Source organism: Manacus vitellinus, unplaced genomic scaffold (assembly GCF_001715985.3).
Source record: "Manacus vitellinus isolate BGI_N305 unplaced genomic scaffold, ASM171598v3 scaffold_1_pilon, whole genome shotgun sequence".
NCBI classification, from domain to species: Eukaryota; Metazoa; Chordata; class Aves; order Passeriformes; family Pipridae; genus Manacus; species Manacus vitellinus.
In genome coordinates, this window is record NW_021939396.1 from 10,274,660 (window position 1) to 10,302,491 (window position 27,832).

The window sequence follows — 27,832 nt, forward strand, 5'->3', positions numbered from 1 at the left end:
GCTTTGTTTTTACAGGTTATTCATGGCGCAGCGAGTTTCCTCATCAGGCTTTTTTGCTTAAAATAACCTAAAGATTAAAGATTAGACTCGGACTGCAGGACCTGCTGCTCTGTTGCATCCAGCTCCACAATGGTGGATTTTCTGGCTGAAAACAATCTGTGTGGTCAGGCAATTCTTCGGATTGTCTCCTGTGGAAATGCCATCATTGCAGAACTTCTGAGACTTTCCGAATTTATTCCTGGTGTTTTCAGGCTAAAGGACAAGGCTGATCAACAGAAGTATGGGGATATCATATTTGATTTCAGTTATTTTAAGGTAAGTCCTTTTGTTGTTAAACTTCTTAAAGCATTGCTATCTCACATGAGGATGCTTCGGGTTATGAAATAGCCATTCCTGACTATTGTGTTTATTACTAGCATTCTTCAGAATTGACTATCATGACTTGATTAGTTTTTACCAACAATTAACCAAATTGAGGTAGCAAGATGCTTGCATGGTAATGTTCTGCTTCCGGGCTGACTAGTGTTTTATGTATATTTGATCGTATTCAGCCTCATCTTAATCATTTCAACAAGTGGAAACAGTCTAGGAAAGGTTCTGTGCTTAGAGCCCTTGGCAGGATAGGAGTGTAACTGGTACCTGCACTGAGAGTATCAGGGCAGGAAGGGGGTGGCAGTTCTAAGTGCATTCAAGAGCAGTCCCAAAATGTTTGATGAGTATTGGATTCTGGAGAGGTGGTGGTGGTGATTGTTGTTGTTGTTATTTCCTCCTGCAGAATTACTGCATTATACTTTCACCAGCAGGTTTTGAGCCTGTGCAGTTGGTTGTTTTCCTTCAGAGCAGTACTGTGGGCAGTATGCCCATCTTTCTTGGGCTTTCTGTAGCTTATTCTTTGCAGCCATGAAAACTGAGTTCTGCTTTCCTGTCTGACAGTGCTGTGATTGTTCATTTGCTGGACTTGTCATGTGTGCTGAATAAATAAATCAAAGAGTAGTGTCATGGTTTGAGATAGCCCCAAAATCCAATTCCCTAGCTCTATTCCCCCTCCCACATCTCAGTTTAATGTGAGATGGGTTTTTCCAGACAAAACACACCAGACTCAAAGTGGGGGAAAGGGAATATATTACAATGACTGTACAAATAAATACCATATCACATTATACACACGATCACAAACTATCTCTACCATGACATATGTATTTACAATGATCAGATCTCTTCTCCCCTCCAAATAAAAGTCCAGGAGGGAAAGAAGGACAGATCCCTTCCAGTCCTTAAGCAGCAGCATCTTCTGAGGCAGCAGGTTCTGTCTGTCTTCTCCACGTGCAGCAGCTGATAGCTGGATTTCTGCCAGCACTCACGAGGGAGGTATTCAAGTCTCTCTCGGCCCCATCGCCTCCAACCGAGGGGTCTTCCGTGGGCTTCGTAACCCCAGACAAGGTCGTATCACCACGTCATATCACGAGCACAGGGGGCTTCGTGACGGTCTGGTATCTCCAGGAGACTCAGCTCCTTGCAGGGCCTCTGTGCCCTGTCTCTCAGGCTGCCACCGTGGCAGCAGTGCAAGGGGGGGGAGCCAAGGTCAACTCCCCCCACATTCCTCTGGCCGTCCCGGTCCAGCTCCGGGACGCTCTGAGCTTCTCAGCTCCTCTCTCTCTCTGGTGCTGCATGTCTAAAACTCTTCTCCTTAATAGGAGTCCATCTCCCTCTTTTCTCAGAGGGATCTCAAAGGAGTTTTGGGGGGCTGGTACAGTCTTACCCCAAACTCTGTCTCTCAGCTGCTGGCTCTCTTTCTCCTCGGCTCTCCTTCCAGGAGTCCTTTCTCTGGTGTTGCATGTTGCTTCTGCTGCTCCTTAGTTCAGGTCTTATCTCTGGCTCTCTGCCACCGTTTCTCTGGTCAGTGCTGGCTGCTGCTCTGTGCCCATGGAGAAAACATCTCCCGGCATACTACAGACACTTAGTCCAGTCTAAGACTGTTCCAAGTCTCTGCAATCCCCCCCTCAGCCAGAGCTGGGGGGCCCCAGAGGGCCCAAGGGGCTCAGAGCCCCTTCCTCGTGGCTCTACAACATGGCCACCTCTCCAACCACCAAAACTACAACTCATCTCTTCCGGTGAGCTTGTGATATGTTTACATTTCTGCAGGAGCGCCCATTGGGCAGAACTTCAAAACTTCCAGGGGTTTCCACCCCTTGGGGTCTACCACTTTAATTTAGCCTCTGGGGGAAAACAAGATTCAAACCACGACAGTAGTATCCATGGAAAGACTGTATTTCCTTTCCAAAATTAAGCTTCTTGCAGGACTAAGTTCTCTCTGTTGTTTTCCAGTGTGCTTAAGAGGGAACTACAAGACTATCTAATCTGACTTTATTTTGATTGTACAGCACAAGAAATGTCAATAGTAAAGCAAGGGGAGGGACTTGCAAAGTTTTATTCTGTTTTATTTTAGTAAGAGTTGTAAATTTCAGTCACTAACTGTAAGCCTTGGATACTGAAAATCCTGAGAACAAATGATTTCAGAATTACCTTTAGATCGAAGTACTTGTTAGAAGTCTTTTTTTTTACACAAATTACTTAAAAACTTCAAAGCAGATAGGTCTAATTGGTAAGAAATACAATAATCCTTCAAACTGTAGTATTTTTGAATGTTAAGGAAGCATAACAGTTTTTCAGTTATAATCCCAAAAATCCAGAGAAGTCTTATTTATAAAGCTGAGATTAGTGAATTTACAGATATTTTTACTGCGAACGCACCACTTCTGTATTAATGAGTCTTAGAATTACCTAATGCGTAGAGAGGTTTGAGATTTTGAAAGTTGAGACTGTTTACTTCGTACATTTGAACTTCACAGGCAGTCTGGGGTCTGCTTTTATCCTTTTTTTATAGGTATTTTGCACAAAAGGAGAAGCAGAAAAGCATTCTTAAAAACTCAAGAAATTGTCAGCTGGGTATTTTCAATTAAATGTTAATAATATTTTCAATTAAACATTAACAGTATTTTCATTTAGATGGTGATGGCAAGACCAAGTAGTGGTTATGAGAAATGTGACAGTGGTAAAGAGTTAGAAAAGTTGTATTATTGCTTTAAGGAAGTCAGGCTGTTCGTCCCAACCCTTTTTCCCTCACAATTGTTAATGACAGTTTCTGCCTTAATCTGAGGGACAAGTGCTGAGCTAGACCCAAAGTCTGTAAAACAGGTCTAATACTTTTAAGCAATTTGAATGTATCAGAAGGTACTAAGCTTTGTGAGCCCTCAATGTCATGGTTTCTATCTGAGAAATCGATCAGATCAAATGTGTAAAGAAAAAAATTCCATCCAGGAGATAGTTAGCACAACAAAAAGCACCTGCTGGCTTCAGATGCATTAGGGCTTTCCCAAAAGCATTGACTGTTCCTTTCCATTGGTTACATAGGATAAATCATTTTTAAAGTCATTGCAGATTGTAACAAAGTGTAAAACTCATCTTTGTGGAATCAATATTGAATCATAAAGTAGCTTGGAAAACTGCAGATCCTTGTTTCAGCAAGAAATGTCAACTCTGTTTTGCACACAGTGGTGGTTGTACAGGGTCTGTGTCCTATTGAAGGGAAGTCAAGTAGAGGTCAAAGTCAAATCCTGTCTCTAAAGATGAATTTATTTTCTTAGGGGCCTGAGGCATGTGAAGGGAAACTGGAAGCCAAGCCTGAGTTACTGGATTTAGATGAAGAATTTCGTGAAAACAACATTGAAATTTTGACAAGATTTTATCTAGCTTTCCAGAGTGTACATAAATATATTGTGGATTTAAGCAGGTATGGTACCTGAAATACATATGGATAATCTGGATAACTGTAATGAACATTGACTTTTACTCCTACTCTTCCCTACAAGCTTAATATATAACTTGAAAACATTTAATCTCTCTACCTCATTTCCCCAATTGTAAGCTTGAGCTAGTTTTTCTTCCTTATCTTGGAGATTGTCCTGAAGATTTCTTTTTAGTCAAAGAAGGCTCCATATCATTAAGCTAAGTTTTTTGTGGTCTTGCAAAACAGAATATCAGGTATGTTTCCTTTTCTTTACCTTTCATTGGCATTATTTTCCCGAACATAAGTTTTCAGTGGAGTTGCCAAATTCTCAGGTTTGCTACTCTGACCTGTAAAAAACAAAATGAAAGGGTCATTAAATACTCTAAGGAAAAGTTCCTGAGAATCTTAAGCATGATAATTGGGTTTGTTATTGATCTTGTATGGAAATATTAAATACTTAATATTGTTTATTAATAAATAGTATTAATGGAAAATCCATTAAAGGAATAAATCTTCTGTTAAATAAGGTGAACATACTCTGTTTCTAGCTCTGCCTTCTAAATTATGATTGAGATCAATTTATGGTATTTCCAAGAGGTATTTTTGAGGTAACTCGAAAATATGACAGTTCTTCTAAATTTTTGCATGGAAGTCTTCTCAGGCTATTATCCTCTATAACGAGATTAAGAGGATGAGCTGTAAGTTACGAGGTTCTTCTAGTGTCTTTCACATACACCATCAGGATATGAAAGGAGACTTTCACCAACTCGTTGGCGCTGGCTAGGAGTTACAGTCCTCATTTTATAGTAGAGCATCTCTTCTTCTTTGTCTGAGAAACTCCACTCTGCTTGTGCTAGGGAAATGTTCTGATGCATCTGTTGACTTTTAGAGAAAATCGACCAATTGAGTTCTGAGGACGTAGGGTTTGAGAGCAAAATAGTCAATGACCAACTTTTTGTCATGATTCCTAGATACTTAGATGACCTCAATGAAGGAATTTACATTCAGCAAACATTAGAAACAGTCCTCCTTAATGAAGATGGAAAACAGCTTCTAGTAAGTATTTAGTGCCAAACTAGACAAAGATTTAATTTTACCAAATGCATGGAAATGCTGTGACTCACTTCAAGGAAGACAAAGACCAAAAATCCTCAGTCTAGCATTTTACATACTATATTGAATGCGTGGTTGACATTGAGCTAGTTTGCCAATATGTGGTTTTCTTTAAATGTTGCTACAGAACTGGGTTTATGTGATTTTCTTTCTTAATTGTTTCTCTTTCCAAACAGTGTGAAGCACTGTATTTATATGGAGTCATGCTACTGGTCATTGACCAGAAGATTGAAGGAGAGGTCAGAGAAAGAATGCTGGTTTCCTACTACAGATACAGGTAGTGTATGTAGGTATGCAGAAGCACTCAGGGCTGAAAAGCTGTAGCATGCAGTATATTCAGTAATCTTGGTTATTGAATTAAGATAAATGACCTTTTTCATCACCTGACTGTGTACAGATATTTCAGCAGAGCTCTCTGAGTATCAGTAGAGGTCTTTACTTCAGCTGTTTGCAGCTTTAGTTCAGAAACAAGCAGCAGATTTTTCATTCTGTTACAGTAGACATTTGAAGTCCACAAATAAACTTTCAGGAAAACCTTTAAGGCTGCATGTGCCGGCTGTCAAAGTATCATAGGTTCCCAAATGTGCAAGGAAACCTTCTGAAAAGTCCTAAGTATCCAGATGACAGATGTATTGCAAGTCAGACTTCCTGTAGTTACAGTGCTTGATTGAGTAAATCAGTGAGTTTTCCAGGGGAGTTGACAGCATCATGATATGACAGTTGCGGTCTCAAAAGGTATTGGTGCAAACTCTTTCACACATATAAAAAAGGAGGTATCCTATTCCAATGCTGCTTTGACTGTGTTTATGCCTCTCAGTATATAATGAGAGATTTCTTCACTCTGGAATGCAGAAGTGGATCGACAAGGGGAATTCAGAAATGAGGAGGGAAAAGTAAAAGTTAAAAAAGGAACAGAAACTCCTTCTCTGAATATAAAACTCCTTGTTTCTGTCCCCGAGTAAAGTTCAATTTTCTGTTTGTGCTTTGTGTGCTGATCTGGAATTTCAGTAAGGACGTTTAGCAGTGACCTCCTGTAACGTGCTAAACATTATATCCGTGGAGTAAACGACCAAAAATCTCCCAGACCTTAGTATCCGTTAATTTTCTTGTGAGAAGGAGGTGGTTACAAGGAGTGGGAGGGCAGGAAATTATTAGGTCATATAGCTTGTATTTTTGTTCCTTTCTTTTGTAAAACAGTGCAGCCCGATCTTCTGCTGATTCCAACTTAGATGATATTTGTAAATTGCTTCGAAGCACTGGATACTCAAGCCAACCTGGAGCTAAAAGACCTCCAAACTACCCCGAGAGTTACTTCAGCAGGGTTCCCATAAGTGAAACATTCATCAGCATGGTGATCGGCCGCCTGCGGTCAGATGACATTTATAACCAGGTAAGTCACTCTGAGATAGAAGAGGGGTCTAAAGGGGAATATCAAATTCATTCTCAGATTAGTTACTCAGCCATGACGTGCAGAAAAAAATAAATCACAGAGGTTATAAGGGAACTCTTGAGAGCAGCCAGTCTGACCCCCTGGCAGATTAAATTATCTGCATCCTAATCACCTCTTTGATTAAATTAATCCTTGTTTCTGTCTGAGATGAACTAAACATACTTAGTCCTTGTAAAATACTTATTTCTGGCTCTTCTCCTTTCAAATGATCTTATGCTCTTTGGTTCATTCCTCCTTTGAGTCATTTACTATACTTTTACGTTTCTTACTGTAGCCTGTTAAAGGTAGCAGGCATCTACACAGTCAACTTTTATATTGTGGAAATGTATCTGGTAAATATACTGCATGTGTGTAAGCATGTCCAGTTTACCTAAATATCCTCGTTGCCTCCTAGTGTCTATATGCTGTATTCTTTAATGTGCCCCATAATACTTTCAGGTGGCTTATGTTGCACTGTGTTTTGTTCAGTTTTGTTTTGTTCCCTTTTTCTAGGTTTCAGCATATCCATTGCCAGAACACCGCAGCACCGCCCTGGCTACTCAGGCTGCTATGCTCTATGTGATACTGTATTTTGACCCTTCTATTCTTCACACTCAGCAAGCAAAAATGAGAGAGATAGTGGATAAATACTTTCCAGATAATTGGGTAAAAATTAATTCTGTTTTAAAACTGTTCCCTGGATTTAATGTTATAGGAACAATTTTAATTATTGTTACAGTATGCATTATAGAAAATAGTAATATCCCAAAACTAGAATGAATTCTTCTCTGTGAAAGTTTTACTGTGTTCAGAGTGAAGCAGTCTGAGTCAAACATTTTGGATAAGCACAGAAGGCAGTCCTCTGAAAGTATCATTTATCACCTTAAATACTTTAACAACTACACTCTAATACCATCATGATAAAGTGAGTCATAGAAAAATGTGTGCTAGAAAGGATTTTAGGCATCTTTTAGTCCAGCCTCCTTCTCAAACCAGGGCTGACTTCAAAGATAAATCAGGCTGTTCAGGCCTTTTCCAGTTAGTTTTGAAAATATTTAAGGTGAAGACTCTAGGGCCCCTCTGGACACCTGTGTCTGTGCTTAATCACTCTCATGGTGAAGAATTTCTTCAGTCTGTACAACTGGAATTTCCCCTGTTGTAGCTTGTGGCTGTTGCCTCTTGTCTTTTCAGTGCATGTGTCTGAGATGGGTCTGGCTCTGTCTTATTCATAACTTCCCTTTAGGCATTGAGAGACAACAGTCAGGTCCCTTAGTCATCTTTCTTCCAGCTTAAGCAAACCCAGCTCCCATAGCCTCTACCAACATAATGGGCCCCCATAGGTGCCTTAGTGGACTTCTGTTCAATTCATTCCAGTTTGTCCATGTCTGTGTTATACAGAGGAGCCCAAATCTGGACACGTTACTGTGAATGTGACCTCATGAGAGCTGACTGGAGGAAAAGACTCACTTCCCTCAATCTGGTGGCTGCAGTCTGGCTGGCAGGGCCCAGTGTATGATTACTTTTTGCTGTCATAAGGCTGCATGTCTCATTCATGTTTGGTTTGTCCACCAAGACACTTAGGTCCTTTTCTGCAGAATTGTTACATAGGCAGCCAGTTCCCAGATTGTGCTGTTGCAAGGCTTTGGGTTTTGTATTTGTCATTACTGAACTTCATGTAGTTTCAGCTGGTGAATTCTATCAGCCTGTCAAGGATGCTCTGGGGGACAGTCTTGCTCTCCAACAAATCATCCCACACTGATGTTACTTGAAAACTTGTTTAAGGATTAATTCCATGCCATTGTCCAAATAACTTAGAGGCCAAAACAGTCACTATGTGTGATTTCATAGACCTTTCCAGATGCAGTGATCAAAATGGAATTACTGCGTCTCAGTATTGAGATTTGGGATTTCCATCCAGAATCCCTAGTCTGCAAAAAACTGCTACTGAAATAGGCTGGCGTGTAAGAATAGGGTCCCTAGGTAGTCTGTATCAAAGGCAGTCAGACTTAAAAAAGAAACTGTACATTAATTTGTGTATTTATGTTTGTTTCAAATTGTATTCTTCTGTACCATAAGTGGAAAAGTGAAGAAAGGAGGGAAGAAACTGCAGCAGGTGGCTATTTTGGTAGATACCAGAACCCCTCCATTTCTGGAAAACTGCAAACTTATTTTTAGAAATGAGGACTTGCCATTGTGAATTTTTGATTATGCCAGCATTTTTATTAACTTGAGTTCACAGTACATACTGATATTGTTAGACAACACCTGTCTTCTTGTGGTCAGATACGGATGAGTTAACTGCATTGCACAGAATACTTGACTCCTAGGCTGAATTCAAATAGTTGTTAGCAGTTGGAGTGTAGCCTTTCAGGGAACTGTCATCTACAGGAAATAATGAGCTTCACTTCAGCAGTATGAGGAGGATCTTCATATCAGCAGACCGGTGTCCCATTTGCTTCTACTTGACACTGTCAGAAGAGCTCAAAGGTTGGCAGTGTCTCCATCAATGTGATCACTTCTGGATGGAGGAGTATTGGAGCAATAGAGTGACAAAGCTCATAACGCCACAGCTCTGTATATCCTTCATTTGTCAGTAACCCAAGTCTTCCATTTTTAAGCAATTATCTTACAAACACTTGTTAGTCAATCACAATTCTGCATTTGTAATCACTCTTAAACTTGTGCTGGGGTCTGAAATCAGTTCCTCTTTGCTCCTTAAAAATCACACTGTGTAATAATAATTTCCTTCTGTTTCTGTCACTGTGGAAGATCCTTTGCATTTCAATTTAGTCCTTTGGGCATCCTCACAGTGGGATTAATTGAGATGATTTTTCCCTTCCTATCATAGTTGTTTCCCCAGTTTCTTTCGTCAGTCTTCTTTAGAGCGTCATGGAAATGAAAAATAAGTCATAAGTTCATGGGGGGGGAAATAGAGAATCATATATACTGACTGAAAGAACTGTCAGCTTGTTTTCAGAACTAAGCCTCTAATTAACTGTCTGTGCCCCTTATTTCAAAGAAAAGCCTTGATTTCCAGAGGTAGTAGAGCAAAAAGTACAGCTACCAAAAAAGTTTAGTTATCTCTTGTTTATATCCACAGCATATCCTTTTCTGTCATACTGCTAAATGAAAACTATGTATTTTTCTTAATATAAATGCAACTTCTTGGTTTCTGCTTCCAATTTTAGGTCATTAGCATTTACATGGGAATCACTGTAAATCTAGCAGAAGCATGGGAACCCTACAAAGCTGCTAAAACTGCCCTCAACTACACACTGGATCTTTCAAATGTCAAAGAGCAGGTACATAAGTCAGAATTGAGTATTTTTAGCAAGATGCAAGCTGTGTGGGCATCACAGGTGTATTCTGTGATGTCAATAATGCATGTGTCTTTTCCTCTTGCAACTCTTTGCACTGCATTCAAGTGCAATACTTTGAGTACATAACTTTGAACTAAAGATACTTGAAAGTTTCAAAATCTGGTCTTCCTAGCCCTGCTTGTTTCACTTCCTCTTACGTGTTTTGTTTACCCTAAACATTTCAATGTTGTGACTTGACTGAACAGCTGCCAGCACTCGTTGCTGGCAGTATTGCTGTTCAGTATTGGGGTGCCCTAAGCTGACTGTAGTGTTTGCTCTTGCACAGAGCACAGTTTTGGCAGTCACACATTTATGCTGACAGAGTGAAGCACTCAGTTTTACGTGGGGCCACTTAAGCAATAATGTGCAAAAGCATCTGTTTTAAAAGAATGATACTGAAATGTTGTATGATACAATGCAGTTAAGGGTTTTCTTAAGTGAAATAATTTTTTCCATGCCTGAAAAACAGTGAGTAATATTGTGTTGGCTGATTGTTTGTTTGATCAACTAATCAGTTGACTGATAATAGCTAAATCATAGAATCATGGAATATGTTGAGTTGGAAGGGACCCACAAGGATTATCGAGTCAAACTCCTGGCCTTGCACAGGACAACCCAACAATCAAACCATGACCCTGAGACTATCATCCAAACACTTCTTGAACTCTGTCAGGGTTGGTGCTGGGACCAGTTCCATGTGGAGTCTGCTCCAGTGCTCAGCCACCCTCTGGGAGAAGAACCTTTTCCTGATATCCAAGCTAAACCTCCCTCAATTCAGCTTCATGATATTCCAAGTCCTGTCACTAGTCACAAGAGTGAAGAAATCAGTACTGGCTGCTCCTCCTCCCCTCATAAGGAAGTTGTAACTGCAATGAGGTCTCACCTCAATCTCCTCTTCTTCAGGCTGAAAAGACCAAGTGCCCTCAGCCGCTCCTCACACAGCTTCCCCTCAAGGCCCTTCACCATCTTCGTTGCCCTCCTATGGACACTCTCCAATAGCTTAATGTTTTTCTTATACTGTGGTGACCAAAACTGCCACAATATTGAAGGTGAGGCCACTCCAGTGCAGAGCAGAGCAGGACAATCCCCTCCTTCGACTTTTCTGTGCTTTCAGACAGCTTCTAGACAGGTGCCTAACATCTTGCAAATAATTCCTTTCTCTTTCCCAGCCTTTATATGACCCCTTGCAAATTTTAGATGTTCCTCCACAGCTTTCCAGTCATGCTAATTATCCCAAGCCCATTCATCCGAGAACTTAGGACTTGGACTTATTTCATGCTTTTGTAAGTAGTAAGGGATATCATTTGCCATCCTGCCAACTACAGCAATTTGTCATGAATGGGTGTTTTAAAGTCGTTTTAAGAAAGGTATCAGCAAAAACGGGTGTAATATAAAAGCGTCGATAAAGTTGGTTGGCAAGGTTCACTCTACTTACTAAATTATTAAAGCACACTGAGAAGAAACAAACAAAACCCCAAAGTCAATCAATCCAAGCAGAAATAAAACCAAAACTATCTCAGTGGAGGGCCACAGCTCCCATTGTGCATCATGATGCCACCTTCCCCACTCTATGTCCCCGCCAGGACATGGATCACTCCTACTCTGACATTTAATTTATAAAAAGTATTTCCATTCTGTGATAGATTTTTGTTGTTGTTCTTTCCCATTAGGCAATAAAATACTATTACCATTTTTTAGGACTAATTCCTCGAGAGTACATAGGTGAATATAGAAAGTTTACAAGTCTGCATTTTTGAAACATTATGCTTCCTGTGTAGGCTCTTTCCTTTAAAGTTTTTCTTGAATCCTTTGTCATGCAGTTGCAATGTATGATTGCCTACTAGTAATGATGCAATTTTTATAGCACTTTTTTGATCTGTGTGCCGTTTGAGTTCTCGGGAACATCATATATTCCATTTGGGGCAAGGATTATACTGATGCAAGCTTTGTGTGTTTTAAGGCCAGCAGATACGCTGCAGTCACCGAGCGAGTGCACACGCAGGTGCAGCAGTTTCTCAAGGAGGGCTGTCTAAGGGAAGAGCTGGTGCTGGACAATATTCCCAAGCTGCTGAATTGCCTGCGAGACTGCAATGTAGCCATCCGCTGGCTGATGCTCCACACTGCAGACACAGGTGAGACTTTGTGCTGCACCTGCTGCAGAGCTGTCAGTCCTGCTGTACTGGTGCTTCATTGCAGGTCCTGAGGGGAGTTCAGCGTGTGCTGCTGTTGAAGTCAGCAGTTTCATCTGCTGTTTGCAAATGACTGTTGGTCTTTTGCTAACAGTCTCCTAAAGTCTTGGCTGAAACACCACACGTGCATTTCCTCAGTTCTTATGAGCCAGACACAGGTATAAAAATTAGTAGAAGTCATTATCCTGATGAACAATAGTCTGCAGAAAAAGTCTGGGAACATCCTCCTGAAAGTTTACCTAGCTCCTAAAGGAAAGCAGTAGCCAACTTCTTAAAATCTTAGTAATTACCAGGTTAAAAACAAGGGAGTTATTCTGTTGAACTGAAATTCAACTGAATCTGTTGATGTGAGTTTGGGTCTGTAAACTTACCTATTTAGACATTCCCTTGGCTGAATGCTTGTGCTGTCTTTGAGGCTTCTTGGTGTGCGAGAGGACTTCTGTTACACCCCCCCACACCTTTTGTGATGGTTTTAGAAATACCGATCTCTGGACTTCTCAGTCAGGTGGACTAGATTCACATACCTGCAGAAGCCTGAAGAAGTTTTAAGAAGGCTGAAGCACCACAGAAACCTTAATTATATCCTATTCTAAGGAAGGGTTGTACAAGAGCAGTGACACCCATGTGAATGGAGAGCAAGTGGGGATTTATATATCAGAGCAAAATGCTTTTGCTTTCAAGCTATTAGAATCTCTTTACAAATTGAAAGCTTGGCCAAATTCTGTAACAATGGAGAAATGTTGTCTTTCCATTTTCAGCTTGTGATCCAAATAACAAACGTCTCCGCCAGATAAAGGATCAAATTCTAACAGACTCAAGGTACAATTCCAGGATCCTTTTCCAGCTTCTTCTGGATACAGCTCAATTTGAATTCATTTTGAAAGAGGTAATGTGCTGCTGCCTTTTTCAGCATTTTCCCCTGAATGACAGAACAGAGCAATAGATTCAATAGTGCATTTACTGCACAGTCCACTCACATAAAGAATGACTGTTTTGATTTGTTAATTGTGAGACTCCCATAGAAGATTACAAACTACTATTGCTCAGAAGTAACTTTTGCAGCCTTCTCAATAGTTGGCAGGTTTCATTCTTACCCAGTGTGTTTATATTTACTCGGAATTTTGCATGAACATCCTGACAAGAGGCATAATAAAGTGTTGAGGAAGATGTGTGAGCTTTTATCCTGCCATACTTCTCTCTTTCAGGCTTTCTTTAAACAGAGACAAAAGCCTATGTATATTAAGGATAGGCTACTAAGGAAACTCTTACACTTATGTATGAAATTCTGATGTCTCTGAAAGACTGCTCATTAGTGCTCTGGTACAATCTGGTAGTATATTTAAGAGTATGCTTAACCTCATGTCCATGCTGTTTTGAATTGGCTTTTCCTGCATAGGCTGAGATGACTATGTGAAGTAAAAGTCAACATTGGATGAGAGTCTTATAAAATCTCTAAGCTGAAGAAATTACTGGATATTTTTAAAAGTGACTAAAAATCAAAAAACCTGCATTGTACTGTTTTATAAAATTTAGTGTAACTTCTGTCACTGTATGTCCATTACACTGTCTGTATCTCTTACTTGTTTTTAATTTTGTATTTAATATCCTGTCAAGATCTTGAGGTTATGTAGTAATCACTAAGTCAGTTCCATCTGTTTTCAGTATTTTATTTCATCTATTGTGACATGCCTTCTTGCCAGTTTTGTAAACCAAATGGTTTGTTTTTCAACAGATGTTCAAGCAGATGCTGTCAGAAAAACAAACGAAATGGGAGAACTATAAAAAAGAAGGATCTGAAAGGATGACTGAGCTTGCTGATGTCTTCTCAGGAGTTAAACCTCTTACTAGAGTGGAGAAAAATGGTAACTATTAAAAACTAAACTGTGGGAGAAATACTAATTTTGATTTATATTTGTAAAAGAAAATACATGAGGCTAATACTGATAATAAGAACAATTTTCATGTCCCTCAGCCGCCAAAGAGGTCTCTTACTTGCTGTCTTCTTTAGGTTTTCAGCATATATTCCATGTGTAAGCGATATTTAGGTACCTAATATTTATATGGCCCTATTTTTAAAAGTATTTTTTTTATCCCTTTATTTAGATAGGCCAGCTAAAACTAAAATATGCCAGCTCACTTTTCTGTATATAATGGAGTTCACATTACTGTGTTCTATGTACAAAGGAATGAGAAGATCATGCCCATGAAATATAGGGGTGGTTTAACCTCTCTTCTCATTCTTTCCCTGGCTATAACCTGGACTTCAAGTGTATCAGCATCTTTTCAAACCTTATTTTACTTCTCCTCTACACTTGGTATTCTCCAAGTTCTCCAAGGGCTTAAAATTGAATCTATACTTCTTTCCAAATCCCTTGCTCAGTTTTTTGAAGCATCTTTGTTTTTTTCTCTTGAACTGGTGTAGAAATATGAATTGTAAATCACTTTCTCATTTGTTCAGGAACATGGCATAAAGTGTTCAATGTAAGGGAGACATTTGTGATCAACCCAAAACAACAGAGCTTAGAATACAGGCAATTTTTTCATTTGCTTCCAGTTAAAAGCAGAATTACCTCACTGAAATATTTCCATTTATCTTTTTGATGTTAGCAAACTTGTATCTAAAACACAGAAGCTGCAACAGCCAAGGCAGTTATCACTGTAAAACAGTTAATAAAACAGAAATTTATGTTTTAAAGTGCTTTATCATATTTGTAAAGATTTTTTAGTGCCCATTTATGTTGATAGGCTTTTTAATGTTGTATGTAAAATTTACCAAAGTATTTGCCACTTTACAAGCCTCCATGTTGAAAGACTAGAAATGTACCAGTGAAATTAAAACTTTTAAAATTAATATTCTACATGTATAGCTTGTTTGTTTGTTTTGACTAGCAAGTTCCCTGCTTATCATACATGCAGAGATTTGATTAAATGTTTCTTTTTCCTACATAGAAAATCTTCAGGCTTGGTTCAGAGAAATCTCCAAGCAAATAATGTCTCTAAACTATGATGATTCCACTGCAGCAGGCAGAAAAACTGTGCAGCTAATACAGGCTCTGGAGGAGGTATGGCAGAGACATTTTGAGATAAATGATCTCATCCTGAAACAACAGAATATTTTTACAGATGCACTGACTTCCAGTAGCAGAGATACCAAACAGATCTGAGTTTTAACAATTGTTTAAGTCCATTAGGTCTTTGCAGTTATATATCTACATTAAGCAGAAGTTTCATGTAGACCTTGGGATTGTAAAATAAGAGATATAGTATGAAAAGTAATGCCACCTGGAGCTGAGGGTAAGTAGGATTTTTCGAAGAAATTAATTCAGTATTAAACATTATTTGGCAACATTACTCATTTTTTAGAATTTCTAAAAATAAATTCATTTGAAGCTAGAAAGGGTAATTTGAAAGGCAAAATAAAAGTATCCATAAGTTTTTGTGTACATTTCTTCTACTTCCAGGTTATAGAAGAGTACTCTGTATGATGTTTCACAGTACAGCTCCTTGAGTAACTTTGTGAAATTTATTATTTAATACATTGTAAAACAGGCCAGGATTTGTTAAGTTTCTTACTGCAATAACATCCTGAAGGAACATGTTAATTTTAATGTTTGTATTGCTGTCCTTAAAGATAAATAGAAAACAAAAAAGAGTCCTTTTATGGATTTTGTTTGTTTGTTTTTTAAATTTAGGTCCAAGAGTTTCACCAGCTGGAAAGTAACCTCCAAGTTTGCCAGTTTCTGGCTGACACACGGAAATTTCTGCATCAGATGATCCGAACCATCAACATTAAGGAAGAGGTCTTGATCACCATGCAGATAGTTGGTGATCTTTCTTATGCTTGGCAATTAATTGACAGGTATGTTAGCAGGACCTTTTTCTTCCTGTCAGTCACCATTTGCAAAACTTATGGGAAATAACATGCATAAATATAATTAATACTATAAAATTTCCAATTTAAAAACAGCCTTGAAATCTTGTTCTATGAGTTATTGAGTATATTGAACTCTCATCAGCCTGAATAGGAGATAACAGCCATCCTTGTCATTTTGTTAGCTGCAGGTTAAGTGATAGTGTAACTTTCTACTGTCTATCCTGTTCTAACTATAACAGCTTTGTTAACCTTCTGTCTCCAACCTCTAGTCTAATTAAGTGTTCTCCAAAATACTGGAGGTCATATTTTGACCAAAAACAAACAAGGAAAGACAAATGTTCAAGAGCTCCTTTTCCACGGTGTGATTTTGCTGAGCTGCTACTTCATTACCCTGGTTGTTAACACTCCCTGATGCCCTCTTCTTTTGCTCCACCTACCCCTTTATCACACAGGGTTTTTCTAACCAGTATCTCTTCAAACAAAAATCCTCCTTTAGTGAAGTTCTTTAGTCTGTACCATTTCTGCATTACACTGGTGACATATGATTTAACAGTTGACAATAAGTGTTTCAGAGGAAGAAGCTGATTTGTTTTGTTTGTTTCCTACCCCAGCTTTACGTCCATTATGCAGGAAAGCATAAGAGTCAGTCCATCTATGGTAACTAAACTCAGAGCCACATTCCTAAAGGTAGGTATGAACAATACTGAATGTAATTGAACACTGAAGGTCCATCCAAGAGGTTTGTTAAAAAGCCTTAAGGCTCTAAAATCACAGAATAGTCAAAACTTCCTTTTACTAGCATTTTCTATATCCAGTTTTTTTTAGACAGTATTGAATTAACTCAGGGTTAATTTTAAAGGAAGTACAGCCAAGTTATGCGTGGCTTCTTATGCAACCACTTATATTGCTGCTGTTAGGCAAATAGGTCTCATTGTCCAGGCTCTACTCGTTACAGTTATTTGCTGGAGACATTGGTACAGAGGTGGGATCCTCTGCATATGGATCATTACAAAAGTTATGTTGGCTGTGCCCTTTGTCTGTCATGATGAAGCTCTGGCATCAAATGTAAAACTACAACAAAAATTTCTCATGTGGCTGTTAAGATTAAAAAAAAAAAAACAAGAGGAAGGTAACCTTATGAACTGTTGGACTTTTTTGACTTGTAACAATTTATTTTTTTCTATTGGAAAACCTGGTGTAACAGTGCTCTTTAGGAACAATCTAGTGCTTTGAGTTAAGAGCCTGACCAAGAAAATTCATTATCTACATTACAAAAACAAACACATGAAGTTAAAATACTGACTTTATTTCTAGCTTGCTTCTGCACTTGATTTGCCTCTTCTCCGCATCAATCAAGCAAACAGTCCCGATCTCCTCAGTGTGTCACAGTATTATTCTGGCGAGTTGGTTTCCTATGTAAGAAAGGTAGGTGTTTAAAAGGCATAATTGCCTTGTTCTCTAATTGCTTTTTCTTAATTGAAGATTGCTTTTTAATAAGAGTATACTGACTGTGTTTGTTTCTTCTCTCATTTACAAAGGTTCTACAGATAATTCCAGAAAGCATGTTTACATCTCTTCTCAAAATTATAAAGCTTCAGACTCACGATATTAGTGAAGTGCCTACTCGCCTGGATAAGGACAAGCTACGAGATTATGCTCAGCTTGGACCACGATATGAGGTGCAGTTAAAACAGGGAATTCTGAAAAAGGAAACCTTATAGGTGGCCAACTTCAACCTAATTTTAAATATATATACAGCTCCATAGAGTTATACTTCAACAGTGAAGTTGGATTTGTTGACTAAGAGTTAAAATTGACTAGTGTTATCGTGAGCATACCTTAGGTTTCATGAGAACAGAGGAGTAACTTTTGCACTACTATTTGTAAAAGTTTAAACTTCTGATCTTTTAGAAAAGGGGAGGAAAACTAAAAAAATTTATAAATGAGCATAAAGATATTTTTATTTATTGGAGGGGAGGGAATTCTAAAAACCTAACTCTGAAATGAAGCCCTCCAGATTGGCATGCTTGTTCCGAGAAAAGAAGATCGAAGACTGAATGAGCCAGCAAGGTTGAGCTTTTTGCTGCCCTCAAATGAGAAGAGAGAACGGAGGCACATTGATTTGATCAGATAAAGCTGCTATTGCTCATTTTGTCTATGGGATTTTTGCTGCCCTGTTAACAGTCTGGAAGAGTGAGCAAACCTTATAATTACTTGGTTTTATTTTAAGTAGAGAAAGATGAGATGCAAAAAATTGAGTAGACCAAAGTCTTTCCCTCAAAGAATCTTATGATCAGTTAAGATGCCAGCTTTGCCCAGCAGATTTTGCCAGTGTTCATTTGTTAGGTGTTTTATGCAAAGAAGCTGTGATCTCTGATTAAGCTGATGTTCAGACATGAACACTGGGTTTAGATTCCTCCATTACACTTTGTAAAGTCAGTCTGGGTTTTGTATGGGTAGGAATGGAGGAGGAGGTAGTGTTCAGTAATGGTTTATTTTGAGGAGGAAAAGGGAAAACACCTTATACAACAGCTTTTCACTTTTGATTTCTGTAGAACTGTGGGTCTGAACTGTGTAGTCTCTTCTATATTGTAAATACCTATAAGGCAAAAGACTGGCTTGTCTGTACTCTGAGCATAAGGATACTTTTAATTGTAAAATTTAAGTGAATGTGCTACTGTGTTAGATCAGTGCAAATACTGAAGTGGACTCACTGTGGTAGCAGGCTTTATTATGGAATAACTACTGGGAGCTGTGTCCCTGTCCTTCACAAAGGTACCCTCTAAGAGTTTTGTCCATGACATTTTGTACACATGAGACATAGGTGGTCTTCCCTCCCATAATATTTCTGAATCCTTTGAGAGATACATTCTTTACTACTGGTAACACACCTATATTTATCTAATTAAAAGAAAGGTAATTATTGTACTATAAGTAAGTCCAGAACAAGATGTAAAATTGGAAGTATATCATGCAAATTATTTAAAATAGGAAGCTACCACTGGGAAAGACAGATTTTTTTTTAGAGTAATTATTTAAATCTATCGAATCACTTCAATAAATGGTGTTTTCTCTTTCTATTAAAGGTTGCCAAGCTAACCCATGCGATTTCCATCTTCACTGAAGGAATCCTCATGATGAAAACTACTTTAGTTGGTATCATCAAGGTAATGATCCATTATTCCAGTAGGAAAAAGTCATTTGGTGGCAATTAGCACTTTAGCACAGATTTCTGCAATGTATGAGACCTCAAGGAAAGATAAAAAGAAAAGAAAAGTTTGCATACAGATTTTCAAACAGTGATGCCTAAATTGGCAGCCAGATAAGAACTAAGGTTTAAGGTTGTCGTGAACCCACAGTCCCCGTTGTAAATAGATTCATCCACCTTAGTTGGTGATCTTTGGCGGGGGGGGTTCTAACTGGAAAGTTTTTTTGAAGAGCTGTTTCTTCTACTGGTATAAACTGCCCTTCCTACATTAAGCCTACACTGATGCCTCTTTGAGGACCAGAAGCAGGTATTCTTGAAGAAACATACGCTTCTTAATGCATACTGACTTCTTAGAATTATACAACATTCTCAGTGGAGCGTGAACAAAGGTTGGATATGAGAACTGCAAACCTTTGCCATTCAACTTAAATTTTTATTTAGTAGAAGTATATAAATTTTTATTCTTTGGACAAGCTCTGGTGGGAAAGTGCATCTGTTAGCAAGGCTTTTGTATTCATCAAAAGTGTTTGTAACTTTCTTGGTACAAACTAAATCCATTATATTTTTTATACCTTTGTGACTCTAAGAAAAATATTTTTCTTTTACTTAGGTGGACCCAAAACAGTTACTAGAGGATGGAATAAGGAAGGAGCTGGTAAAAAGGGTGGCCCTGGCTCTTCACAGGGGCCTCATCTTTAATCCTAGAGCCAAGGTGTGTTAGAGCTTGATTTGATTTTAATTTTTTATGTATCTTGGGTGTGCAAGGACCTCTTTTATTATACTGCCTTCTAGAAAATAATTTGTGCTTTTCTGTTCAGATTTCCTTTTCCTAAAAAAGTACACGTTTCAACTTGTACAGATTATTTGGAATACCTTATTTGATGTTCAAATGAGTTTATAAACTGTTAAGAGTATATAGAATTAAAAAACATATTTTTATTCCAAAGCATCCTGTCAATTCAGAATTCACAGTTCTGCCTTTGACTGTCATAACTGATACATATGCCAGGTAAACATAGAAAGGCAGTGGTAAAATAAGGAGTGTGACTCCTGTACAGATTGTCGACACTCCCAGATCAATCATTGGTACCACTAAAGCCAAAAATAAACATTAAAAGCATGAGGAAAAAATATTTAGTACGAATTACTTCAGATATCAAACAAACTTTGATAAATTTCTCAGTGCTTTTCAGCTCTGGATGGAGCACTGTGAAATGCTCTAGAGGTTGTTCTGTCAGGGCATTTAGAAGCCTTTTACATTTTCTTTGAATTCTACCTGTTACAGTTTTGGTTTTATCTTTTTGTTGTTGTTTTGTTTATCCATAGCCAAGTGAACTCATGCCCAAACTGAAAGAAATGGCAGCTACAATGGACGGGTTCCATCGATCATTTGAATATATCCAGGATTACGTCAACATATATGGTTTAAAAATCTGGCAAGAGGAAGTATCTCGTATTATTAACTACAACGTGGAACAGGAGTGCAATAACTTCTTAAGAACAAAGGTGCAGTTCAAACCCAAAACCAACTAAAAAGTTGATAAATGTCTTTCTATTTGGCTGTTAGAGCCTGTGGCAGATGAAGCATATGCACCCATTGTGCACAGTTCATACTGTTGTGACTTCAAGTAATGTTCTAACTACTGTGTAAAACATCTGCCCCCACCTTATTTTGAAGTATTTCAGCATCCCCTCTGCATTAGTTGCACATAAGAAGAGGAAAGTACCCCAACCAGAATATTTTAATATCTTTTTGTCATAAGACTCATTCTTGTCTTTGTGTCATTCTGTTGCAAATTACTCTAAAACTTACTTCTCAGATTCAAGACTGGCAAAGCATATACCAGTCTACTCATATTCCTATACCAAAATTCACACCTGTGGATGAATCTGTAACATTTATTGGTCGGCTCTGCAGAGAAATCCTGAGAATCACAGACCCAAAGTAAGTACTGTGTGTCACAAGCTTGTATTGCATCACTATGGATTGTACTGCTCCAATTCCACCATATACAAACCAAATATACAACAAATAGTTTTTCATTAGCTGTCATATGACCCTCTTTGTCCAAAACCATAGTCACCCAGTCCATCCTGTACATTTTAAATATTAGTCAAGAAAATTTGTGATTTTAGCCTAAGAAGGAAAAAAGCCAGTCAGAGTTTAAGAAGCACTTGGACAAGGTAATGGTCAAGAATCACACATGGTGTAATTCTTGAGGTGTCTTGCACAGGGCCAGAAGTTGGACTTGATGATCCTCATGGTTCGCTTCCCACTGAGTGATTCTGTGAAATGGAAGAGAGAGAAACCAGGGAAGGGTTACAGAACCCTTGTGGAGAGAGGAATAACTAAACATCACCTGAGATACTGGGAGATTCTTTCTCATGTGGCTGATTAGGATAACTCATTGCTCACATTATCACAGGAACTGTCTGCAGCTGATTCTGAAGTAGTTGTTTGTTTATTTTTTCCTCAGAATCACGTGTTACATTGACCAAATGAACACCTGGTATGATATCAAGACTCATCAGGAAGTAACCAATAGTCGTCTCTTCTCAGAGATCCAAGATACTTTGGGTACCTTTGGTCTCAATGGCTTAGACAGGCTGCTGTGTTTCATGATTGTAAAGGAGCTGCAGGTAATTTCTGAACTTCAGTTTCTCAAGGTCACGATCCTTTTATTGTTTAATAACTTCTAGTGAAATTAAAAAATCTCTTAATTACTGAATTGGTAAACTGAAATCCAAAGCATTTGAAAATGGGTGTTCGAACACACAGATAAGAATTTCAGTTACAGATAGAATTATGGAAGCTGGTGCTCTTAAGTAAATGGTGCTGTGTAATGCCAGGTTGTGTGTTACAGGATGCTTTTTGAAAGTGTACACTGTGTGTGTACTTAGAAGTTGATCTCAGGTCAACTTCTATTCTTCTGTCTAGATAACAACAAAGATTAGATGTTTTGGGTCTAGCATGGTATAAGTACGGTGTCAATTCTATGTAGTGACTGTTGCCCTAATACCTCTATGTGAAACCAAGTTTTTTTGTTTCCTGAGGAGAATCCAGTTCTAGCCTGGTTAGAGATTTTCCACAGTGGGTATTACATTTTGATGAGGGAGATCTTCTAATTGTCCTTACATTGATTAACATAACTCCAAAAAGAACAGAGTCTAACTGCAGAATTCCTCAACTCTAGTTCTGTGGAAATAGTCTTTCCCTGCTGTTAAACAATGTGGCTCTTGTGCCATCAAGATTAATCATAGAGTGCATGTGTTAGGATTTTACTTACTTATTTCTTTCTTTTATTTAGAATTTCCTCAGTATGTTTCAGAAAAATATATTGCGTGACAGGGCAGTACAGGATACCTTAAAAGCACTTATGAGTGCTGTCAGTCCCCTTAAAGGAATTATAGGTAAGTGCTTCCTGGTTAAGATGGAAGAAAGCAGTTGTCTTTGGACACTTGCATTCATTGCTCTTATTCTTTTTTTAATGCCTCACCCTTTTGCTTTTCTCAGCAAATTCAAACAAGGTTTATTCTGCAGCAGTTGCAAAAACACAGAAGATCTGGACAGCATATTTAGACTCCATAATGAAGGTAGGTTTATGTAACTTACTCCTACACAGAATTCACTCCAGGCTCTTCGGTTATATTTGGCCCCTCGATTCAGGAAGGACATTGAAGTGCTGGATCAAGTCCAGAGAAAGGGCAACAGAGCTGATAAGGGTCTGGACCACAAGTCCTATGAGGAGCAGCTGAGGGAGTTGGGCTCGTTTAGCCTGGAGAAAAGGAGGCTCAAGGGTGATGTTATCACTGTCTACAGCCACCTGAAAGGAGGTTGTAGCCAGGTGGGGGTCAGTTCTTCTCCCAGGCAACAAGTGACAGAACAAGTGACCCTCCCAGGCTGTGCCAGGGAGGGTCAGGCTGGCCCTTAGGAGGAATTTTTTCACAGAAAGCCTGATTAAAGATTGGAATGGACTGCCCAGGGAGGTGGTGGAGTCTCCATCCCTGGAGGTATTTAAGAAAAGACTGGCACTTGGTACTGTGGTTTAGTTGACATAGCTGTATTCAGCTATAGGTTGGACTTGATGATCTTAGAGGTCTTTTCCAACCTAATTGATTCTGTGATACTTTAATCTGCTTATTTTACAATTTGTATTGTGTTGATTTGGAATTCTGTAGCATCACAAGTGAAGCAGGCCTGGGTCTGCAAGAGCTCCTGAGCTTCATTTGTATGGGCAGCTCACACTCCATAAAGTGCTTCATGAGGAGCATCACTGAGATTCATAAGGAATAGTTCACCAGAAACAGAGTCTGGCACTAGAAATCTGATTTGGGAAGACCAAGTTAGTGTTCAGTATCAGGAGCTCTGAGACTCCCCACAGTGCCTTGTGACCATGATGTGCCCAGGGCTGAAGTTTGGAGCAGTAGCTTTTCCCAGACTTGCCCTGTTCCCACAGAGGGCATTGTACCATGCTGAAGATTCAAACAAACCCTTAACCTGGCTCTTTATTTTGTCTCTGTAATTATACTTTGGGACCAGCATTTTTCAGACTGCTCTGAATGTTTGTTTATGTTACTGGAGGGAAGAGGAAGGGTCAGGGAAGGGGAGGGTTGACTGCCACGAGCCTCTCCAGTGGTTTTTGCCCCTGCCATGCTGATCCTAAGGTTTAGGGAGAAGTGGGGAACAGAGTACAAGCATTTTCACTTACCAATGAAAAACAAGTAACTGGGTTTTTTATACACGTTACCGTTTTTGTGCACTTTTCACATAGCCTGTATTTGCTACCAGGAACTGTGTGTAAATCTCCAGCACTGTGACTCGTCTCTCCTTTGAGTGCCCCACACAGCTGGGGTAGGTCAGATCTGACTGCAGGTGGGCTGAATCAGTGCCTGGTACCAAAATGAGGGAGCAGATCCAACCATGATGTCTGTCTGTGCTTTGGACAGCCCTACAAAGGCTGTTTAGGTGTAATGAGGACTTCATGTAATCTGCTTAACTGCAAATTGCTACTCATTAAGTTTTTCCTTACTTTGACTTTACTCTTCCTTGACTGCCTTCAGTATAACACCCCACCCTTTTTGTGTTTGTTTCGACAGGTTGGTCAGATGCAGATTTTAAGACGACAGATTACCAATGAATTAAATTATTCCTGCAGGTTTGACTCCAAGCATTTGGCTGCTGCTTTGGAAAATCTCAATAAGTAAGGAGCAAAATGTGCTGAAGAGCTGCATGTATCAATGAGATGTAAATGTTATCAGCCCAGCAATCCTTAAAATCTAAATTACAGCAAAACGTGGAGATTGTGTGCATGTTTTTGTTGATGAGTATTTGAATTTTAACCCAACAAAAACATTAAACATAAATAGTATCTGGGCAAGTAATTAGTTTGAACATGTAGCTTCTAATGGCATTTGATTATACCTGGTTTTGAGGTCATATTTAGATGAGAAGAAGGAACAGTGAAAATGTGGGTGCTGATTTGGAAACAAAGCAGATGTTTGTAAAAAGATATTCTGAAAAAGGTATTTTGCTTGTAACAATTTCGTGTCTTTGAAGCTTTTACATTACTATGACATGTGGCATCATGGAAGGTTTATTTGGGGATAATTTCAAAAAATATTTAATAAATCTATTTGCCTTTTAGAGCAATACTGGCCGACATTGAAGCACATTATCAGAACCCATCACTACCTTATCCTAAAGAAGACAACACTCTTTTGTATGAAATCACAGCTTATCTGGAAGCTGCTGGCATTCACAATCCATTAAATAAGGTCAGGCATACATTCTGGTTCTTGGTGCAGTTTTTTTCTATTTTATTGATTATTAACTGAGGGGAAAAAAATAACATGTAAAAGAACTGTGCTGTTCTTTTTTTTTTTATTTCCCCTCAGATCTACATAACAACAAAACGTCTGCCGTACTTTCCCACCGTCAACTTCCTATTCCTCATTTCCCAGTTTCCAAAACTTCAGTACAACAGAAATTTAGGTAATGTATAAGTTGTTGTTTGTCTAAATCTAATGAAATCCTGTGTGAAATTATCTGTAGAGAAGATAGTGAAATTACCTCCGTAGAAAATACACAGTTTCTGACTTTAGTCCATCATGGTGAGACAGTTTTGTTGTAATATTGAAGCCAAATACAATGTAGTAGAAAAGAGAATCCAAATTCCTGAGTTTCTCATTCTGTCCTATGCCTTATTAATATCATTAAGTCATTTGCCATGGAAGACATGCAGTTGTTACATTAGTTTTGAATTTTTATGTGTGGGCAAGCAAAAGGGGAAACACAGCAAAAAATAATGAAGAGTATGTTATGCTGTAAGAATATGTTCTGTTTTATAAATGTGTATTTTTGTGGGTTCTTTCTGTGCAGGAGTGGTGTGCAAGCGGCCAGCTGATCAAATTGACTGGCTTCCTCTGGTTCTGGGGCTCCTTACCCTGTTGAAACAGTTTCACTCAAGATACACAGAACAATTTTTGGCTCTGATCGGTCAGTTTATTCGTTCAACAATGGAACAGTGCACAAGGTATCCATGTTTTACTTTTTACCTAAGTATCACCTCTGTGAAGAGAGTTTCAGTAGTATTATCACTGCTTTTGCAGTATTTTTTTTTTCTAGCAGAGTACAGTTGACATCTGCAGCCTTTCAGTACTTGAAGGGAGCTTATAAAGAAGATGGAGGGGGGTCTTTTTACATGCACAGGGAATGACAGGACAAGGGGGAATGGTTTTAAACTAAAAGAGGGGAGTTTTAGATTAGATGTTAGGAGGAAATGCTTTCCCGTGAAGGTGGTGAGGCACTGGAACAGGTTACCCAGAGAAGTTGTGGATGCCTCATCCCAGGAAGTGTTCAAGGCCTGGTTGGATGGGACTCTGACCAGCCTGGTCTAGTGGAAGGTGTCCCCTAGTGGTAAGGGAGGCTGGCATTTTCAGGTAATTTTATCCAAATAACTGCTCAATTAGTAAGAATGTGATCTCCACGGTCGTTTAATTTTAGCCAGAAGATTCCAGAAATGCCTGCTGATGTAGTGGGTGCCCTCATGTTCCTGGAAGATTACATTCGCTACACAAAGTTACCAAGAAAGGTAAGAAAGAATTCCATGTCTCTAAATATGCCCCCAAAATACCCCAGCCATTTGCCCTGGAAACAAGAGCAGGGAATGTGTGGTCCCACTCCACTACAGCCAATGAGGGGATCTGGCCAGGGAGAGGGCTCCCCACACCTTCCAGTTTTACTGCACTGGAGTGGCATAACAAGTAACAGGTCAGGGCCCTGCTGATGCAGAAGCAGCCCTGATTCGTAGAGATCAGTCCCGTTACCACAGGAATAAATAGATGAGTATTAATAAACACAGGATTTCAGCTTTGTGCAGTTTTAAAACAAGTCTGTTTAAATTAAACTTCAGTGTACATTGCTGGGGGCTGTTGGGAGGAAGAAAAATGGAATTTCCAAGATATTGCCAAGTAATGGTAAACTTAGCGGTATTCTAAAGACAGGGCAAAAAGCTAATTAGCAGGTCTGAATTTTGATGAAACACTATATCCAGCCTTTTTTTGACTTCCTCCGGAAGCCTGACTTCCCAAGCAGCTTCCCTATCTCTTATGTAAGAGAAGTTTCTTATACAAGTTCTTTTAGAACTTCTCTTATACAAGAGAAGTTCTAAAAGTCTGGACTTGTAGAGAGACTTTATTTCAGGGTTAAATGCAACTTAACTATGTTAGATGATGATTAATTTTTTTTATGTGGTATTAAAAATAAGTCATAATCCCATTTGCTGTATATAGGCTGTACTTCAGGTGTTATTGAATAAGCCATTTCCCAGCTAATACTCACAATGAAGAGAGTGAGATTCTTCCAGTCTCTACTTCCCAGCCCACAGTCAGTGTAGTAGGTCAGTCTGATGTTGCTGGTGCCTGTCCAGCTCCCACTCCAGCCTGGTGCTGTGTGGAGACAGCAGAGAGGGTGGCAGCATTCCTCCAGTCTTACACAGTACCTGTGGTTCATCAGAGGATGTGCTGTTTCTTCCTTGCTTTGTTCACCAAGCACATCCTAACACCGAGGTGGCTCAGGTCAGTATTGTGTGTGCTTGAATCATAGATTAGATGTGCTTGTTAATGGATGAAAGGATAATTCAAATGCCTTACTGTGTCTTCCTGTATCCCTCAGGTTGTTGAAGCACACGTGCCAAGCTTCATTTTTGATGAATTCAGAACTGTTCTATGAATATGGAGAAGGACTAAGTCATTCCCCCAAAACCCAAAGTGAGGAGTTGAGGCCTGGGCACGAGACAAGTACAGCTGTTCAGAACTGTGTCTTTTCTGTGCTTTAAGGCAGTGCCTGCAGCTGTCTCTATGAAATGTAACCATCAGCACTACATAACCCTTGGTTGAATCTTGGCATCATACGCAGTGTGTATCTCCTCCAAACAGTTGTACATTTTGTACTGTGCATTATAAATGCTGCATGCAATTGTTTACATATAAATCATTTAGGTTTTTTGTTCTGAAGAATTATTTGTGGAAGTTTGATTTTTATATCAGAAATGAACGATGAAATTGAAAATAAAGGTGTTGGATAGTTTGCCAGGACTGATGAATCCAAAGTGTCAATTTTTGTTTTAAAAGAACCACGGGTGAGAATGCATATACAGTGAAAAGAGGTTTGATGTCTGCCTATGTACTACAAACAGTTAATTTTCTTCTTTAGAGACAGAAAAATAATTAAATATCCATAGCTGAAAAGTCCTGTCAGGCTACTTAAAGGCGCAAATATTAGTGCAACTGTGACGTGACAAATGTGGACAAGGTGTTTATTCACATAAGTTTCAGTCTTGGTATGTGTGATATCCCACCCTTAAGGGAAAGGG

The 27,832-nt window shown here is 39.0% G+C and overlaps 1 protein-coding gene across 1 annotated transcript; it reads left to right on the forward strand.

The window, feature by feature from the left end:
- On the forward strand, positions 1–27,554 carry WASHC5 (WASH complex subunit 5). Its single transcript, XM_029959424.1, has 28 exons — positions 1–315; positions 3,645–3,790; positions 4,759–4,843; positions 5,077–5,177; positions 6,098–6,290; positions 6,843–6,995; positions 9,518–9,631; positions 11,649–11,820; positions 12,636–12,763; positions 13,610–13,739; positions 14,827–14,939; positions 15,570–15,736; positions 16,363–16,438; positions 17,066–17,176; positions 17,290–17,430; positions 18,838–18,918; positions 19,570–19,671; positions 20,286–20,465; positions 20,780–20,904; positions 21,437–21,599; positions 22,268–22,370; positions 22,474–22,553; positions 24,057–24,160; positions 24,605–24,734; positions 24,855–24,951; positions 25,339–25,492; positions 25,963–26,050; positions 27,133–27,554. Exons 1-28 carry the CDS (start codon positions 130–132, stop codon positions 27,187–27,189), a joined length of 3,480 nt encoding a protein of 1,159 aa, XP_029815284.1. The 5' UTR covers positions 1–129; the 3' UTR covers positions 27,190–27,554.
- Positions 27,555–27,832: the final 278 nt, after the last annotated feature.

Bases quoted from the DNA above. Each gene is read 5' to 3' on its own strand.
- WASHC5 (XM_029959424.1), top strand. From the start codon at position 130: ATGGTGGATTTTCTGGCTGAAAACAATCTGTGTGGTCAGGCAATTCTT. The intron at 6,291-6,842 runs GTAAGTCACTCT...CCCTTTTTCTAG, and splicing joins CAGATGACATTTATAACCAG to GTTTCAGCATATCCATTGCC. The intron at 13,740-14,826 runs GTAACTATTAAA...TTTCCTACATAG, and splicing joins TACTAGAGTGGAGAAAAATG to AAAATCTTCAGGCTTGGTTC.